This window comes from Salvelinus alpinus, chromosome 7 (assembly GCF_045679555.1).
Source record: "Salvelinus alpinus chromosome 7, SLU_Salpinus.1, whole genome shotgun sequence".
NCBI classification, from domain to species: Eukaryota; Metazoa; Chordata; class Actinopteri; order Salmoniformes; family Salmonidae; genus Salvelinus; species Salvelinus alpinus.
Genome location: NC_092092.1, coordinates 14,110,938 through 14,129,538, shown reverse-complemented (window position 1 = coordinate 14,129,538; position 18,601 = coordinate 14,110,938). Strand labels below are relative to the sequence as shown.

Below are 18,601 nucleotides of genomic sequence, written 5' to 3'. Positions count from 1 at the left end.
AATGTAGACGATACATGTATATGTTAAACGTTTGTCTTTTTCTATGGTACCACTTGAAGTAAGTTATCAATATATTCTATTAAAATCTATTAAAACCAGTGTTTACATAATTGTGTAAAAAAAGAAATTGTGAATTTCCTTCTTCCAAAATGTCTGGAATTCCTATTCATAATAGCATCAACCTTATGTCTATACCAGACATGAAAACCCTTTGCCACACAGCGTAACATATTACAAGCAATACACAGAGATGCAATTTCAATTGTCTTTATTCGGCTCATGTTACATGGGAGAATAGAGACACACTAAAGGACTACAGTCAGGAGATTTTCAGAAAGGTCCGTCTGAGAGCTTCACTCTTCATCATGTCCTTTCTGTGGCAGAAGGTGGATAAAAGGTTGTGAAAATTAGCTCTATATTCTGGAAACATTTGTATTATATACTTTGGGTCTTGAAATGTAAATTACACAATGGGGCAACTCCAATGAGTGTTTATGCTGCACTAAAACACTCATTCATAAAATGGTCCGAACATTACAATTGTGTTTGCTAGTAAATTAACTAAGATTTGACATCTTTTAAAGGTGCAAGGATGTCAAATCAAATAATTCAATTAACATTAAATTAATTTGGCTTTTGCTTTAATTTCAACTACTGTCCTTATTACAATAAACATCTCCAAAAACGATGTAATTGCATTGTAAGTCACCACTGAAACCAGGAAGTGTGCAAATTATAACCACGGCAACTGACCTGGGAGCTGGATCACAACTCTTGGTCTCCTGGTCTCACTCCTCATCCTTTCCTTTCTGTCACAGAGAAGATAGATTTTTAATATATATATTTTTTTAAATGTACCTTTATTTAACTAGGCAAGTCAGTTTAAGAACAAATTCTTATTTACAATGACGGCCTAGGAACAGTGGGTTAACTGCCTTGTTCAGAGGCAGAACGACAGATTTTTACCTTGTCAGCTCGGGGATTCAATCTAGCAACCTTTGGGTGACTGGTCCTTGGTTATAAGAACATTGTAATCCTACTGGAAAACCTTGATATTGCCATATACAATGTGCTCTAGTTAAAATTACAATAAGCTTCAACAGGTAAGTAGTATACACTTATAAACTATGAACATCATGTTGTCCCCATACAGATAACAAACCTGGAATGGTCCTGATTTCTCCTTAGATCTACTATGTAATCAATTAAAAGTTTGTAAAACATTTTATAGTTGCAATATTGTCCAATGAACAATTAAAATAAAATGAACAGTAGATTCATTTGATTCTTCAACTGTAGGTATTACATAAAATCTTCTTTTAAAAAAAAAAAATGGTCCCAGTTTCTTTAGATCCCATGTGTTACCATGGTAGTAGCTGCATAGGAAGGTACAGTGTTTGAGTGGAATTTGTAGTGTCGGTACATATTCTTACTAAAGACAAAATTCTGTAAGTCAAAGCATGTAATGAATATCAATGTTGAGGAGTGGTTATTACATACAGTATAATTGTTAGTAATTATAATGCTATTGGCAATTACCCTATAACATAATAACTTTTAGTGATTTGCTACCGAGGAAATGACTTGAGGCTATGGTAGAGACACAAGGTTGAAATACCAAAGTTGAAATTGAAGTTGTCCTTTTAATTTGAATTTGTTTATCAAATGAATGAATGTATAAAACTGCAACAGGTATAAAGTATAATCTTTGACTGTTATTACACTGTACCTACTTATAAAACTACCATGGAAATACAGTAAATGTAAAGTGGGGACTTTTTTCTTCTTCTACAGGAAATGTATCTATGAAACCATCGGGACCGTTAGCAGTTAGCTATTACATTTAGAGTTGATCCTGTCTTGTATAGTTTCAGAACACAATGGACGCCCGCAAATTAATTCATATAAATGTAGATATTCAGATGTTAATGATATTATGGCTATTGGATATTATACGCCTTAAAAGTATTCAACGTAAAGGCTTCAGCCACACATTACATGGGGGGGGGGGGAGTCATTAAATTATAATGAATTGAAGATTGAAGCAGCAGATACTGACCTTAGAACCAACGTCCCGACTCTTGGCTCTCATCTTATTGACCTGAGACTCAGCAATATCAGCCCTCTCCTCTGCCTCGTCCAGTTCATGCTGAATCTTGCGGAATTTGCCCAAATTGGAATTGGCTTGTTCCTCCTGTGAAAAATATGGATGATTTTAGTCTCTAGCAAAAGGCAACAATTCATAAATGACAGATGCGTCAGTTGGATGATGGACGGTTTTGTACTTACAGCCTCCTCTGCAGTTCTCTTGAAGGATTTGACCTTCAGCTGCAGTTTGTCCACCAGGTCCTGCAGACGGCTCAAATTCTTACGGTCTTCCTCAGTCTGCACCAGAAAACAAAGGGGGGGGGGGGGGGATAGGGTCATATATATGAACCTTAGTTTTATTCTGAGCATGTTCATAGGGTAACTCTGATGTACCTGGTAGGTGAGTTCCTTGATGCGTCTCTCATATTTACGGACTCCTTTCACAGAATCGCCGCTCCTCCTTTGCTCCATTTCCACTTCAGTCTCTAACTCCCTCACCTGGAAAGATGTGATGGATGTTAACACTATTTCCAATATTATGTCGTTGCAACTACATTGAAGCTAGAAATTTTTTATGTTCATTTATAGAAGAGAAAGTAGGTTAGCCTCAAATACTTACTCTGGCCTCCAGCTTCTGGATCTGCTTCTTGCCCCCCTTCATGGCGATTTGTTCAGCTTCATCCAGGCGGTGCTGCAGGTCCTTAATGGTCTGCTCCATGTTTTTCTTCATGCGCTCCAGGTGAGAACTGGTGTCCTGCTCCTTCTTCAGCTCTTCTGCCATCATGGCAGCATCAGTAATGGCCTTCTTGGCCTTCTCCTCAGCGTTTCTGCATTCCTGCACAGCCTCTTCCACTTCAGTCGAAAGCTGGGATGTGTCACCCTCTAGCTTCTTCTTCTGGCTCAGCAGGCTGGTGTTCTACACATGTGGTTGAGGAATTACTTTCATATTATCTTCAACATTTTCAAGTTGTGTATATTTAATAAGGCTATCTATTGTTGTCTATCGATGCCTTTTACCTGAGAGTGCAGTAGCTGAACTCTCTCACTAACATCCAGCAGTTCCTGCTCGGCCAGTTTGCGGCCTCTCTCCGTCTGCTCCACCAGGGACCTCAGCTCATCCAGTTCAGCCTGCATCAGGTTGTTGCGTCTCTCCACAATGGCAATGTTCTCCTTCAGGTCGTCACCGCCACGGAGAGCATCATCCAGCTGCAGTTGAGAATCCTGTGGAGAGAATTTTGGTTTTGTTAGAAAGAAGTCCCAGAAATACCCCAGGATCTGTTTAACAATTATTTTTTGGGCTTCATCTTTATAATAAAAATGTAGTAGTTATTGTGTTTAAGATTAAATCAGGGTTGCGGTCAATTCCACTAATTCAATTCTTAATCAATTCAATCTCCCTGTAAATTTAATTCAATTAAAATTCAAGGTTAGTCTTTAAAATCAGAGATAATTCAATTCCAAGAATGTAATTCCTAATTCAATATTATCCCAAACAATTATATTTGTTTTACCTTTATTTAACTAGGCAAGTCAGTTAAGAACAAATTCTTATTTTCAATGACAGCCTAGGAACAGTGGGTTAACTGCCTTGTTCAGGGGCAGAACGACAGGTTTTTACCTTGTCAGCTAGTCCAATGCTCTAACCACTAGGCTACCTGCCGCCCTCTTACACAAATATTAAATTGATTTCCAATGCAATTCCAATTCAAACAGTCCTAGTAGTCTAATTCCATAACTTGGTGGTGAAATTCGAATTTAATTACAACCTAAATTCAAGAATTGAATTGTAATTTCGAATTAAATTGTAATTGACCCCCAACCCTGGATTAGATGCTGTGGAAGTGTTACCTTCAGATGGGAATGAAGACCCTTTAGTTGCTTCTGGGCCTCTCCTGCCTGCCTGTTGGCCTGGCTGAGCTGGATCTCCATCTCATTGAGATCTCCCTCCATCTTCTTCTTCAGCCTGAGAGCTTCATTCCTGCTGCGAGTCTCTGACTCCAGGGAGCTCTGCAGGGTATCCACCACTCTCTGCTGGTTCCTCTTATTCATCTCCATTTCCTCATCTTTCTCCACCAGTTTGCGCTCAATGTCAGCTTTGACCTGGTTGTACTCCAGCTGTGCTCTCAGGATCTTGCCCTCCTCGTGCTCCAGGGAGCCCTATGGGAACACAACACACATTGTATGTAAAATCTTCTAATATTTTACTCTCAGTAAATGGTGTCTATCCCTACCAGTAAATATTTCCCAGTCTCACCTCAGCTTCCTCTAGTGCAGTCTGTATCTCAGCCTTCTCCTGCTCCAGCTGTTTACGGATCTTCTCCAGCTCATGGACGCTCTTTCCTCCCTCACCAAGTTGCTCAGTCAGATCAGAAATTTCCTCTGTGGGGGGGGGGGGGGAATGTTGCACGTCAGTGTCATGTGATAACAAATCTCTTTAATAATATTTAAACGATTGCCTGAAATGCAGGCCAATAATACTGATGCTCTGACCTTGTAGGTTCTTGTTCTCCCTCTTCATGGTCTCCAGATGATCCAGAGACTCCTCATAAGAGTTCTTGAGTTTGAAGAGCTCAGTGCTGAGGGATCTGGCCTCTTTCTGGGAGCTCTCCAACTCAGTCTGAGACTCCTCAAACTTCTGCTTCCATTCAGCCAGGACCTAGTAGAATCATACATGGATTGTAAATGGTCTTGAATAAACAGCATATGAATTATCATGTATTATAAGGAAAGTTAAGAAGACTGTTCCATAATAATACCTTGTCGAAGTTCCTCTGCTTCTTGTCCAGCGCGGCAGCAGCTGCATTGGATCTCTCCACATCCACCATGAGATCTTCAATCTCATTCTGGAGTCTGTGTTTAGTCTTCTCCAAGGAGGAGCATTTAGCGTTAACAGCCTCCACAGCTTCCTCGGCATCCTGCAGACGCTGAGCCAGCTTCTTCCTAGATTGACATAGATGGGGAAACTAATTTCAAGAACAGCTGCCTTTATTTTTCTATATATATATAACGGTTGTATATCAGGTAATTCATGTATCATTCATCATATACTGTTGTGTATCGCTCGTTCAGCCAAGGTTGAATAGCCTTGAGAGTAAGAAAACATCCTTACTTTGCCTCTTCAAGCTCCTCGGTCTTCTGGATGGCATCAGTTTCATACTTGGTTCTCCACTGAGCCACCTCAGCGTTGGCCTTGGACATGCCACGCTGCAGCTCAGCCTTGGCCTCCTGCTCCTCCTCATACTGCTCCCTGAGCAGGTCTGAGTCATGGCGAGCAGACTGCACTGCATGGGCAAGTGCGTTCTTTGCCTGGAAAATAACGGTAAAAAAAGAATACGTAGTTATGCCGGAGGATGAATGTAGTCGGATAACAGATTCTACATTTTTAGTATAAATACCTTGACTTCCTCCTCCAGTTGTCTTTTGAGGTCTTCAATCTGCTGAACGTTGGACTGCTTGCCCCTGGTCAGTTGGGAGACCAGAGAGTCCTTCTCCTCCAATTGTCTGGCAAGTTCACCTGTTTTCATCGAATTTTTGATCATTTCAATGAGTCTCTTATTGTGGATGTTCATTGTAGCTGTTTATGTGAATGTTCATGTTAAAGTTGTTATACCGTTCTCAGTTTGAAGCTTTGCTTTCTGCATGGTGAAATCATTGATGGATCGCTGTCCTTCCTCAGCTTTCGTCCTGTATTCACTCATCTGGTCCTCGAGAGTGCGGCACATTTTCTCCAAGTTTGTCTGAAAACATGTTTTTAAAAATATATATAATGCAGCACACCCTTCATAGATCATATTTCTGAAATATCTCTGCCATGTGTAGTGCCATGTGTAGTGCCATGTGTAGTGCCATGTGCGGTGACATGTGTAGTGCCATGTGTAGTGCCATGTGTAGTGCCATGTGTAGTGCCATGTGTAGTGCCATGTGTAGTGCCATGTGCAGTGCCATGTGCAGTGCCATGTGCAGTGCCATGTGCAGTGCCATGTGCAGTGACATGTGTAGTGACATGTGCAGTGCCATGTGCAGTGCCATGTGTAGTGCCATGTGCAGTGCCATGTGCAGTGCCATGTGTAGTGACATGTGTAGTGACATGTGCAGTGCCATGTGTAGTGCCATGTGTAGTGCCATGTGTAGTGCCATGTGTAGTGCCATGTGTAGTGCCATGTGTAGTGCCATGTGCAGTGCCATGTGCAGTGCCATGTGCAGTGCCATGTGCAGTGCCATGTGTAGTGCCATGTGTAGTGCCATGTGTAGTGCCATGTGTAGTGACATGTGTAGTGCCATGTGTAGTGCCATGTGTAGTGCCATGTGTAGTGCCATGTGCAGTGCCATGTGTAGTGCCATGTGCAGTGCCATGTGTAGTGCCATGTGTAGTGCCATGTGTAGTGCCATGTGTAGTGCCATGTGTAGTGCCATGTGTAGTGCCATGTGTAGTGCCATGTGCAGTGCCATGTGCAGTGCCATGTGCAGTGCCATGTGCAGTGCCATGTGTAGTGCCATGTGTAGTGCCATGTGCAGTGCCATGTGCAGTGCCATGTGCAGTGCCATGTGTAGTGCCATGTGCAGTGCCATGTGTAGTGCCATGTGTAGTGCCATGTGTAGTGCCATGTGTAGTGCCATGTGTAGTGCCATGTGTAGTGCCATGTGTAGTGCCATGTGTAGTGCCATGTGTAGTGCCATGTGCAGTGCCATGTGCAGTGCCATGTGCAGTGCCATGTGCAGTGCCATGTGTAGTGCCATGTGTAGTGCCATGTGTAGTGACATGTGTAGTGACATGTGCAGTGCCATGTGTAGTGCCATGTGTAGTGCCATGTGTAGTGCCATGTGTAGTGCCATGTGCAGTGCCATGTGCAGTGCCATGTGTAGTGACATGTGTAGTGCCATGTGTAGTGCCATGTGTAGTGCCATGTGTAGTGCCATGTGTAGTGCCATGTGTAGTGCCATGTGTAGTGACATGTGTAGTGCCATGTGTAGTGACATGTGTAGTGCCATGTGTAGTGACATGTGCGATATCTATCTGATCTCAGAAAAATGCTTGTATTTCATCATGGTTAATCCACTGACCTTAGTCTTGACAATCTGCTCCATGTTGGAGACCACATCATCCAGCTCCAGCCTGAGCTCACTCTTCTCCTTCTCCAGCTTCTGCTTCACTCTCTGAAGGTTATCAATCTGCTCTCCCAGGTCAGCCACACTGTCAGCATTTTTCTTCCTCAGAGTGGCAGCAGTAGCCTCGTGCTGCAGGGTAGCCTCTTCGAGGTCTCTGCGCACCTTCTGGAACTCAGCCTCCCTCTTCTTGTTCATCTCAATCTGGGAGGCAGTGGCTCCACCAGCCTCCTCCAGCCTCTCGCTGATCTCCTCCAGCTCTCTGGCCAAGTCTGCCCTCTGTTTCTCCACTTTGGCACGGGCAGCTCTCTCAGCCTCCAGCTCTTCCTCCAGCTCCTCAATGCGGGCCTGAAATGGTCGGAATTAAACTTTTCTGGTAAGAGCAGAACATAATCAAGTGTAACAGAAAGAGTATATTTTCAACAATAATATTGAAATACCTGCAGCTCCTTCAGTTTCTTCTGGAGTTGGGCGCTCATGGCCTGCTCATCCTCAATCTTGCTGTTGAGTTGGCTCATCTCAAAGTCCTTCCTGATGAGTAAAAAAAATGAAGTTTAACATAAACATCTATTTGAATGATTTTTGGGAGTTGTGGTCTTTTCTGCTATAAAATATTATTAGTATGTAAACAGTTAAATGTATTTGTGATCTTACTTCTTCATCCTCTCTTCCATCTGTTGCTTGTCGTTCTCCAGGTCCATTAGGCTCTCCTGGGTCAACTTCAAATCTCCCTCCAGCTTTCTCTTTGCTCTCTCCAGGTCCATCCTCACCTTCTTCTCTTGCTCCAGAGACCCTTCAAGCTGATAAAGGATATATTTAAACAATATTAGGAGTAAACCATTTGCGGTAACCAATTTTTTTAGGATATGACTAAATATGTAGTCATTTTTATACTCACGTCATCAACTTGCTGTTCCAGTTTGGCTTTGGCCTTGGTCAGCGTGTTGACCTTGTCCTCCTCACTCTGCAGGTCATCCAACGTTTGTTGATGAGCCTCCTGCAGAGCCTTCTTCTCCTTGGTCAGCTTGGCAATGATTTCGTCCAGAGCTGCCATCTCCTCAGTCAGGTTTTTAACCTAAAGAAAACACTAGTGTCATTACACTTTCATCCACACCAATTATTTGTAATTTTAACAACCCAAGAATAAAGAGAAACTTTGACCTTGTTCTCTGTGGCATGCTTCTCTTTCTCCACTTTAGCCAGAGTGAGCTCCAGATCATCAATGTCCTTCTTGAGTTCTGAGCACTCATCTTCCAGCTTCCTCTTCTTAGCAGTCAGCTCTGAATTCATCTCCTCCTCATCCTCCAGCCTCTCTGTCAGCTCTTTGGCTTTGGCCTCAAGCTGGATCTTATTCTTGATCAGCCCCTCACATCTCTCTTCAGCATCACCAAGAGTGTCTTCTGACTGTCAACGTGTCAATATATTGTAAGCATATATCAAATCCTTCAAATTTCATACATTTGGTTGGTTGTAAAATATTCTGTATTCATTAATTGTATGACATCGATTTATCAAATCATGTCTCATCCCTCTCTTTGTTTTTCCATGTCTCTTGCTGAATCCCAAACCAGTCCCTTCCCGTAAGCCCTCGATTTGAACGTTCACAAGTGTTACCGCCATATTCACAAAGCTGAGGGAGTGAAAATGATCAAAGGGGGTAGGGACTAATTAGAGACCCTCCGATAGCCACTTTAACCAGCACTGCTGTAGGCTCCAGGGCAAAGTGCTATCCCAACATGCATCATGTTTGGACTTGGCCCAATTTCATATGAAATAATGGAAAGTCTTGCCTAATGACATGACACGTGCATTTGTTTGTGGCTTATTTTCGAGGTGTGAAACATGTAACAAAATGAAAATGTTTAACTGTTATTGAGGTTAAAGATTTTGTTCATCTTGTATCTTGTTATATCTTATAAAATACATTTTCGTTATTGTACTTTTTTCCTTAAATTGCATCGTTGAAGTCACGAATGCGTCCTGTAGTTGGACCGGGTTTGTTCCACGCCGCTCTGGAAGTCACCCTTTGAGGGTGGCAACAGATGAACCTTCAAAGGAGGCTGGTTTGGGATTGGGCCTCAGTCATGCTAAGACCTCGAAAGGCCATTTTTTTACACAGGATTTGACTGCAGCAAAGGGACGAGTGCAGTTAAAGTTACATCAAAGTCGTTTAGAAATGTGCCTTTTACTCACAGATAGGACTGCCATTTGCAGGTCGTTCTTCTCTTGGAGAAGGGAGACCATCTTCTCCTCCAGCTCCTTTCTACGGGCGTCCGTTTTAGCAAAAAGCTCTTTCAGCTTCAGGAATTCTTCCTTCATGTTGGCCATCTCTTTCTCAGTTTCTGCTGAAACCAGCAGAGGTTTGATCTTGAAGAACATTTTCATCCAGGGCCAATTCTTGACACCCATGAAGGCACGAATGTTCCATTGGATCACAAGCAAAGCATCCCTGTGAATTGTTATAAAATTAGCTTGTTATACAACCTTTTCCACCTCCACCATATTGTCTGCAGAAGTTTCTATCTATTGTTTTTCCAACCTGCGGTCAACAATTTTCTGGAACTCAATCCTGGCAAGTAGACCACGTGATCTGGCCTGCATGCCGGTGATGATGAGGGCGAGACGGTCGTCCCTCATCTCCTCAAGGGTACCCAGGAGACCAGCCTTAAAGAACACCTAATAAAGATATACAGAGACATACAGGGGTGGATGGATAGATAGATAGATAGATAGATAGATAGATAGATAGATAGATAGATAGATAGATAGATAGATAGATAGATAGATAGATAACGGTGTGTGTATATATGCAGTACACATCAATGATTTTACTGTGTATGGTTCAGGACGAATCACAGAATTCCATTCAGATCAGCTGGAGGGGTCAGCCAATTAATTATATTCCTGAGCACTCAATAACAGCAGGGGGCAGTAAATCACCAACCAGGTTGTTTTTATACCTCTAGATGATGCACTCTAGCTCAGTAGGTGCTTGTATGAACCTTTTCAGTTTATTTACAAACTTCCAATAATACACTCATGGAAATATAAGAAAACGTAAGTGACTTCTTTAAAATAGATAGTCCTCAATGGCGCTGGCCATTCTGTCATAGAAGTGGCCGTTGCATCAGTTCTCTAGTACAACTCTACGGGTATTGCTCAGTTTGGCCTGGTGGTGATAGTGGTGTAACGGCAATATGTTGCTAGGACCCTTTTTGTTGGTCCTATCTTTCCCTCCTGATCCGACAGGCCATATTGCCTTCCATCTATTTGGAGAACTTACCTTAGTGTGTCCTAATCTGTACTGGGTGTGGTCAATGTCCAGAGAGCCCAGCAGTTTTTCTGCCGCCTTCACGTTGTCAATGAACTGACCCTCGGGGATAGCATTTGGGTTGAGGATGCGGTATCTGAATTAAAATCACCAAACAATTATCTTCAATAGACATTACAAGTCAAAAGTTTGGACACATCAACTCATTCCAGGGTTTTTCTTTATTTTGTACTATTTTCTACATCAAAACTATGAAATAAAACATATGGAATCATGTAGTAACCAAAAAAGTGTTAAACAAATCAAAATATATGTTATGTTTGAGATTCTTCAAAGTAGCCACCCTTTGTCTTGATGACAGCTTTGCACACTCTTGGCATTCTCAACCAGCTTCATGAGGTAGTCACCTGGAATGCATTTCAATTAGCAGGTGTGTCTTGTTAAAAGTTAGTTTGTGGAATTTCTTTCCTTTTAAATGTATTTGCGCCATTCAGTTGTGTTGTGATAAGGTAGGGGTGGTAAACAGAAGATAGCCCTATTTGGTAAAAGACCAAGTCCATATTATGGCAAGAACAGCTCAAATAAGCAAAAAGAAACGGCAGTCCATCATTACTTTAAAGACATGAAGGTAAGTCAATCCGGAAAATTTCAAGAACTTTGAATGTTTCTTCAAGTGCAGTCGCAAAAACCATCAAGGCATATGATGAAACTGTCTCTCATGAGGACCGCCACAGGAAAGGAAGACCCAAAGTTACCTCTGCTGCAGCGGCTACGCTCATTAGAGTTAACTGCACCTCAGATTGCAGCCCAAATAAATGCTTCACAGAGTTCAAGTAACAGACACATCTCAACATCAACTGTTCAGAAGTGACTGCGTGAATCAGGCCTTCATGGTCGAATTGCTGCAAAGAAACCACTACTAAAGGACACCAATAAGAAGAAGAGACTTGCTTTGGCCAAGAAACACGAGCAATGGACATTAGACCGGTGGAAATCTGCCCTTTGGTCTGATGAGTCCAAATTTGAGATTTTTGGTTCCAACCGCTGTGTCTTTGTGAAATGTAGAGAAGGTGAACGGATGATCTCTGCATGTGTGGTTCCCACCGTGAAGCATGGAGGAGGAGGTGTGATGGTGTGGGGGTGCTTTGCTGGTGACACTGTCAGTGATTTATTTAGAATTCAAGGCACACTTAACCAGCATGGCTACCACAGTATTCTGCAGCGATACGCCATCCCATCTGGTTTGTGCTTAGTAGGACTATAATTTGTTTTCCAACAGGACAATAATCCAACACACCTCCAGGCTGTGTAAGGGCTATTTGACCAAGAAGGAGAGTGATGGTGCTGCATCAGATCACCTGGCCTCCACAATCACCCGACCTCAACCCAGTTGAGATGGTTTGGGATGAGTTGGACCGCAGAGTGAAGGAAAAGCAGCCAACAAGTGCTCAGCATATGTGGGAACTCCTTCAAGACTGTTGGAAAATAAGTCCTCATGAAGCTGGTTGAGAGAATGCCAAGAGTGTGCAAAGCTGTCATCGAGGCAAAGGGTGGCTACTTTGAAAAATCTAAAATATATTGTTTAACACTTTTTTGGTTACTACAGGATTCCATATGTGTTATTTCATAGTTTTAATGTCTTCACTACTATTCTACAATGAAGAAAATAGTTTAAAAAATAACTTGAATGAGTAGGTGTGTCCTACCTTTTGACTGGTACTGTATATTTTATTTAATTATTTCCTAAAGAGCACATATTCAACTTAACAAAAACATGTTTTCCCATCTTTAAAGGTTAAATAAATAAATCAAAAGACTATCATAAGTACCTATCATACTATCATAAGTACTATCATTAAGTGCCAAATAAAGTAACAGGGTTATCGTCATAGGGTTGACGACCTAATCTTAAATCATCCATAATTCGCCTTGTGAGGGGGGAAAGGAAGCTCATTGTGTACAACAGGGAGTGGCAAATGAAAGCAAAGCTTCACAAGGAAATGGACATTTCTAGCCTGTTTATCTACGGCTAACAGTGTTGACATGTTGTGCTCCACCCACTCAGTTTTCCACCACAAAACATCAGAAAATGACCAAAAAGAGTAGAACTAGCTCATCTACTTTTACACTATGATTTGACTATTGGATGTCCATGTTTTTTTTTCTTCTTCATTTTTAAGGAATAGTTTCAGTTTAGTTCACGTAACAGGGTTGACCTTAAAATTAGGGATATTTATTATTATTATTATTAAAAAAAAATATGAATCACTAATCACATTAAATAAATAATACTCTTGAGATATTACTTTGTCAAAGCAACAAAATAACTAGGGCTTTACAATGATGGTGAAAACTTGGATTCATTTTGCTATTAAGTGGGGTAAAATCTTCCCGAGAGGTCGCATAGGATGCACAGCTTCAGGAATGTTGTCCGTTAGCAAATCTGATGTATTGAATTTTCCATGTGGTCTATATTAAAGGGCACTTTATTATACTAAATACTTATTTTCCACCATATTTTGCAAATAAATTCATTAAAAATCCTACAATGTGATTTTCTGGATTTTTTTCCCTCATTTTGTCTGTCATAGTTGAAGTGTACCTATGATGAAAATTACAGGCCTCTCTCATCTTTTTAAGTGGGAGAACTTGCACAATTGGTGGCTGACTAAATATTTTTTTGCCCCACTGTATAACCTTATTTTGTACCTTTGTTTGAAATCAGCATACAGGATCCTGTTGGGGAAGCCCTTTCTGCAGATCCTGATTCCTTCCAGCACACCGTTACAGCGCAGTTGGTGCATGACCAGAGGATTCTCCATGGCCCCGGGAGTCTTGGTCTCGTTGGGGATGAGGCAACGCACAAAGTGGGGGTGAGTAGACCTCAAGTTGGTCATGAGTTTACCCAAGTTCTCCTGTGAGTATGACGAATGTAGAAATTCTCTCCGTCAGTGCATGAGTCTCAGAGTACCTCACGAGTCACAACGGCATTAAATGCTAACGTGCCAATCCACAACATGCTCACATCTCAAATGTAATGTAATGTAATGTAATGTGAAAAGCTAGATTGATTTAATGTGGGATCTACCCTGTGCAGTGCAGACACAGTCTGGAAGGAAGAGCCTTTCTTCTTCTTTCCTCCAGCCGCTTTGTCCTCACCTGATAACCACATAACAGTTAGATTATACATTTTTATTTATTTTACCGTTATTTTACCAGGTAAGTTGACTGAGAACACGTTCTCATTTGCAGCAACGACCTGGGGAATAGTTACAGGGGAGAGGAGGGGGGTGAATGAGCCAATTGTAAACTGGGGATTATTAGGTGACCATGATGGTTTGAGGGCCAGATTGGGAATTTAGCCAGGACACCGGGGTTAACACCCCTACTCTTACGATAAGTGCCATGGGATCTTTAATGACCTCAGAGAGTCAGGACACCCGTTTAACGTCCCATCCGAAAGACGGAAAGACGGACATGTTGTTATTGTCCTCACCTGATGACCACAGAACAGTTAGATTATACATGTTGTTATTGTCCTCACCTGATAACAATTAGATTATACATGTTGTTATTGTCCTCACCTGATAACAATTAGATTATACATGTTGTTATTGTCCTCACCTGATAACAATTAGATTATACATGTTGTTATTGTCCTCACCTGATAACAATTAGATTATACATGTTGTTATTGTCCTCACCTGATAACAATTAGATTATACATGTTGTTATTGTCCTCACCTGATAACAATTAGATTATACATGTTGTTATTGTCCTCACCTGATAACAATTAGATTATACATGTTGTTATTGTCCTCACCTGATAACAATTAGATTATACATGTTGTTATTGTCCTCACCTGATAACAATTAGATTATACATGTTGTTATTGTCCTCACCTGATAACAATTAGATTATACATGTTGTTATTGTCCTCACCTGATAACAATTAGATTATACATGTTGTTATTGTCTTCACCTGATAACAATTAGATTATACATGTTGTTACAAACACCGGATAGGTGCAGTGAAATGTTTTGTTGTAAATTAGTTTTAAGTGCCTTGCTCCATGTCGGTTGAGGTATTCGAACATGTAACCTTTCGTTAACTGCCCCAACACTCTAACCGCAAGGCTACTTCCCGCTTCTCTGTTCTATCATGTTAAATGTCATTTACTTTATTGGTTTGTAGTCTTTGCAGATAGAAACATATAGTACCTCCTTCTGCACCAGCGTAGCTCGCAAAGAGATTGGACAAGAACTTAAGACTTGACTTCTGGAACAGTCCGACCACAGTCTCATTCAGCGGGTCCTTGTTCTTCACCAGCCAGTTACCAATGTTGTAGTCAACAGTGCCAGCATAGTGAACCAGGGAGAAATGTGCTTCCGGCCTTCCCTTAATAATCTTGGGCTTCTGGAAGCATGCGTTTTTTCCCAGATGGGTGTCATACAGCTTAGCCTTGAATGTAGAATCACTGGCCTTGGGGAACATGCACTCCTCTTCAAGGATGGACATGATACCCATGGGCTGGTGGAAGGAAGGAAAATCCATTAGTACCAAGAGAAAAGCATAGTGAATAAATATCAGAATCATTTTGTCTATGAAGATTTTCCTCTTCGTAATGCTCATTTTAAAAGTACTCCCAATTAAATGTTTGAAATCTCAAAGATATCTCAGGACACTTCATATGAACGACTGTCAAAAAACTGAAGACACCAACCCTTTCGATGAGGTCAATGCAGGCAGCCAAGTCCATGCCGAAGTCAATGAACTCCCAGACGATGCCCTCTTTCTTGTACTCTTCCTGCTCCAGCACAAACATGTGGTGGTTGAAGAACTGCTGCAGCTTCTCATTAGTGAAGTTGATGCACAGCTGCTCAAAGGTGTTGAACTGAAATACAAGTTCACAGTTACTTTATTTTTGTCAGCTGTAATGTTTTAGATAAATCATTTGATGATGTGTTTTTTTTCTTCTTATTTTTTGTTGTTGTTGTTGTATTTTACCCCCCATTTTCTCCCCAATTTTGTGATATCCAATTGTGATCTTGTCTCATCGCTGCATTTCGCCGAGGGGCTTGGGAGAGGTGAAGGTCGAGTCATGCATTCTCCAAAAGGAGTCGCTTCAGCGTAATGAGCCAAGTAAAATCCTCCCCCCCCCCCCCCGGCCAAACCATCCCGTAACCCGGCCGAACCCTCCCGAACCCTCCCGTAACCCGGACGAACCCTCCCATAACCCGGACGAACCCTCCCATAACCCGGACGAACCCTCCCGTAACCCGGACGAACACTGGGCCAATTGTGCGCCGCGCTATGGGACTCCCGATCGTGGACGTTTGTGACACAGCCTGGGTTCGAACCCGTGTCTGTAGTGACACCTCAATTGGTTATTTTTATGAAATGTAGCATACATCAAACACTCACATCAAAGATCTCAAAGCCAGCAATGTCCAGCACACCAATGTAGTGCTGCCGAGCGTTCTTAGTGTCCAGAGTCAGGTTGATTCTTATCACCATCCACAGGAACATGTTCTCGTAAATCTTCTTTGACAGTGCACCAATAGAGTAGTACACCTGCAAAATATTGAGAAAATGAATTACTAAAACATAGGTTCAACATGAACACATGGGGACAGTTTCCCAGACACAGATTAGGCCTAGTCCTGGATTAAACATCCTGCTCAATGGGGGAATCACTCATTAAAAATATTAGCAACTCTAAACAGAAGTTTTTATACTCACAATTATTAGCTCCTGGAAATTTACAACTTTTCTATTTATTTTTAGACTCACCTGATCGACACTCTGACCTTTGGTGACCCATTCATTTCCTACTTTGACCCTTGGGTGACACAGCCCCTTGACCAGGTCCGCAGAGTTCAGGCACATCAGATATGCGACTTTGTCGACATCTGGAAAGGAAAGGTTTTAATGGTCGTAGGAGGAGGCAATTCTGACCGTCAGATTTTTCAAAGTCTACTATATATTAAAGCGAGAGGTTTTATATCCTCACCCTCAGTGCCATCAGATTCTGCTTGCTCCTCCCTCTGCTTGTTCTTAAACTTCATGTTGCCGTAGTGCATTATGGCCCCGGTCAGCTTGTAAATGCCATTAATCTCTTCTTGAGAGAAGCCCAGCACATTAAAGGCATCCTAGTGCAGAATAAAGTAACATTTTTTTTGCATTGGATAGAAAGTTGGACAGATGAACAAGGAGAGATAAATGGAAATTGTCATGAAAATTGACTTACATCAGTAGCCATTAGCTCATCAGAATCATCAATGGAAGTGACTTTAATCTCTCCTTGGGAGATGAAGGCGTAGTCGTAGGGATTGCTGGTGATGAGGAGCATCTCTGAAAAGAACAGCACAGTTGAATGTGTCTATGGTACTGTTTATTATGCAGTGTTTCTCAATCTTTTTTGTGGCAGCTAATTTACTGACAACGATCAGTAACATTCCAAGGACTGGTGCTGGTCCACAGACCTGAGGTTGAGAGACACTGATATAGTGTTCAGTACCTCGTTGAGTGTTGTATTACTCACCCAGCAGTTCTGGTTTCTTTTGGGACAGAATCTGGTAGAAGATGTGGTAGTCTCTCTCAGCCTTGAGCTGGAAAGTGACACGTGACTTTTCCAGAAGATCTGATATGCATGAAAAAGTGAATGTGTATTTTATGAATCTGTTGTCAAAGAGATTTTTCCAAACCTGATCAAATTTAACTTTTACTTACAAGTCTCAATGTCAGCAGAGGAAAGTTTCCCAGTGACTCCAAAATGAATTCGGATGAATTTACCCTGTAAAGGTTTTACCAACATATTAATGAATGGGTGTATATACACCAGATAATATGATGATAGGATTTGATAATAAAGACGTGTTCTCAAACAAGAGGGGGAAAAAACGTACGAATCGGGAGGAGTTGTCATTCCTGATGGTCTTTGCGTTACCAAACGCCTCCAGGGCAGGATTGGCCTGGATGATTTGATCCTCCAAGGTCCCCTACAAACCAACATCGCATACAGTGTTACATTTCTGTCGTGAATATCTTTGTCAACATGCTCATACAACCAGGAAGTGTGTTTCATTTAGGATGGACATTCTGTTGACCTTTTTCTCTTCTGCTGCACTTTTCTTTCCAGCGACGGCAGCGATGCTGGCAAAGTACTGAATGACTCGCTTGGTGTTCACAGTCTTTCCAGCACCGGATTCTCCACTGGGAATGGAAATACAAATGTTGATGATTGAACATTTCTCCTAATTGGAAATAGCCTCAAATTGATATAACTTTTGGTTGAGGTACTTACGTGATGAGGACAGACTGGTTTTCCCTGTCTGTTGAAAGAAAATGAATTATCAGTAAATAGCAATTTTCCAAATATAGTTTGATGTTTTGAATGTACTTAGAAAACAACGGTTGCATTTTACCTGAGAGCATGTACTGGTAGGCATTGTCAGAGACGGAGAATACATGAGGAGGAGCTTCTGTCCTCTTCTTGCCTCTGTAAGCATTGACAACAGACTGATCGTACACTGGCAGCCACTTGTAGGGGTTGACAGTGACACAGAACAGCCCTGAGTAGGTCTGTGGAAGACGAGGGAGGTGCAGATTTAAGTTATATTCATTTGAATCCATGTTTAGATCTAGTGGAGACATCAGCAGGCTGGTCATTACTTACGTAAATCATCCAGGCTGCGTAGCGCTCTTTGAGGTTAAACAGCACGGCGGGCTCGTGCAGGAAGGTGAACATCGCCATGTCCTCAATTTTATCAAACTTTGGCGGGTTCTGGGGGTGGCAGTCAATCTCCTTCACGACAACAGTCTGAAAGAAGAGCAAATTACATTTCCACAGTTTGTTTCATTTCATTTTTCAAAGTACACCGCTATTCTATTTAATATCAGTAAAGGAAAAAGAACACAAATCATTATATAGACTACATATTGTTCCTGTTGTCTATTCACGTTAAAAACCTTTTTTATTAAAACATTCACCTTCCCAAACTCTGTGTTAACTGTGATTTTGTCCCCGTCTCTGGTGGTGATTGTGCCCTTGACGTACTCAACCTCAGGGTCAGGTACATAGCACTCCCTCTTTATGTCAAAGGGTCTCGTCTGGCATTCCATCCTCTCCTTGTC

The 18,601-nt window shown here is 41.7% G+C and overlaps 1 protein-coding gene across 3 annotated transcripts; it reads right to left on the bottom strand.

Annotated features, from left to right (window-relative positions):
* Window positions 1–251: 251 nt before the first annotated feature.
* Window positions 252–18,311, bottom strand: LOC139580499 (myosin-6-like). 3 transcript variants are annotated; one of them, XM_071409248.1, is made up of 36 exons: window positions 18,144–18,311; window positions 17,893–18,049; window positions 17,772–17,799; window positions 17,575–17,680; window positions 17,374–17,466; window positions 17,198–17,261; window positions 17,010–17,108; window positions 16,716–16,819; window positions 16,479–16,617; window positions 16,259–16,377; window positions 15,890–16,039; window positions 15,189–15,359; window positions 14,686–14,995; window positions 13,551–13,621; window positions 13,172–13,377; window positions 10,475–10,598; window positions 9,731–9,867; window positions 9,385–9,640; window positions 8,353–8,595; window positions 8,090–8,266; window positions 7,846–7,991; window positions 7,632–7,722; window positions 7,150–7,539; window positions 5,699–5,825; window positions 5,484–5,602; window positions 5,198–5,394; window positions 4,845–5,028; window positions 4,579–4,744; window positions 4,343–4,467; window positions 3,937–4,245; window positions 3,106–3,309; window positions 2,708–3,004; window positions 2,290–2,586; window positions 2,060–2,194; window positions 754–809; window positions 252–374 (listed from the first exon to the last, which is right to left on the bottom strand). In XM_071409248.1, exons 1-35 carry the CDS (start codon window positions 18,219–18,221, stop codon window positions 789–791), a joined length of 5,640 nt encoding a protein of 1,879 aa, XP_071265349.1. In that variant the 5' UTR covers window positions 18,222–18,311; the 3' UTR covers window positions 252–374; window positions 754–788. The 3 variants fall into 3 exon arrangements, with proteins under 3 accessions (XP_071265349.1, XP_071265350.1, XP_071265348.1); XM_071409249.1 differs by having other exon boundaries at window positions 2,290–2,385; window positions 2,482–2,586; window positions 17,893–18,207; XM_071409247.1 differs by having other exon boundaries at window positions 17,893–18,207.
* Between the last annotated feature and the right edge of the window lie 290 nt (window positions 18,312–18,601).

Bases quoted from the DNA above. Each gene is read 5' to 3' on its own strand.
- LOC139580499 (XM_071409247.1), bottom strand. From the start codon at position 18,136: ATGACCAGCCTGCTGATGTCTCCACTAGATCTAAACATGGATTCAAAT. The intron at 17,467-17,574 runs GTCAACAGAATG...GTTGGTTTGTAG, and splicing joins GTGCAGCAGAAGAGAAAAAG to GGGACCTTGGAGGATCAAAT. The intron at 7,992-8,089 runs GTGAGTATAAAA...ATCCTTTATCAG, and splicing joins TGGAACAGCAAGTTGATGAC to CTTGAAGGGTCTCTGGAGCA.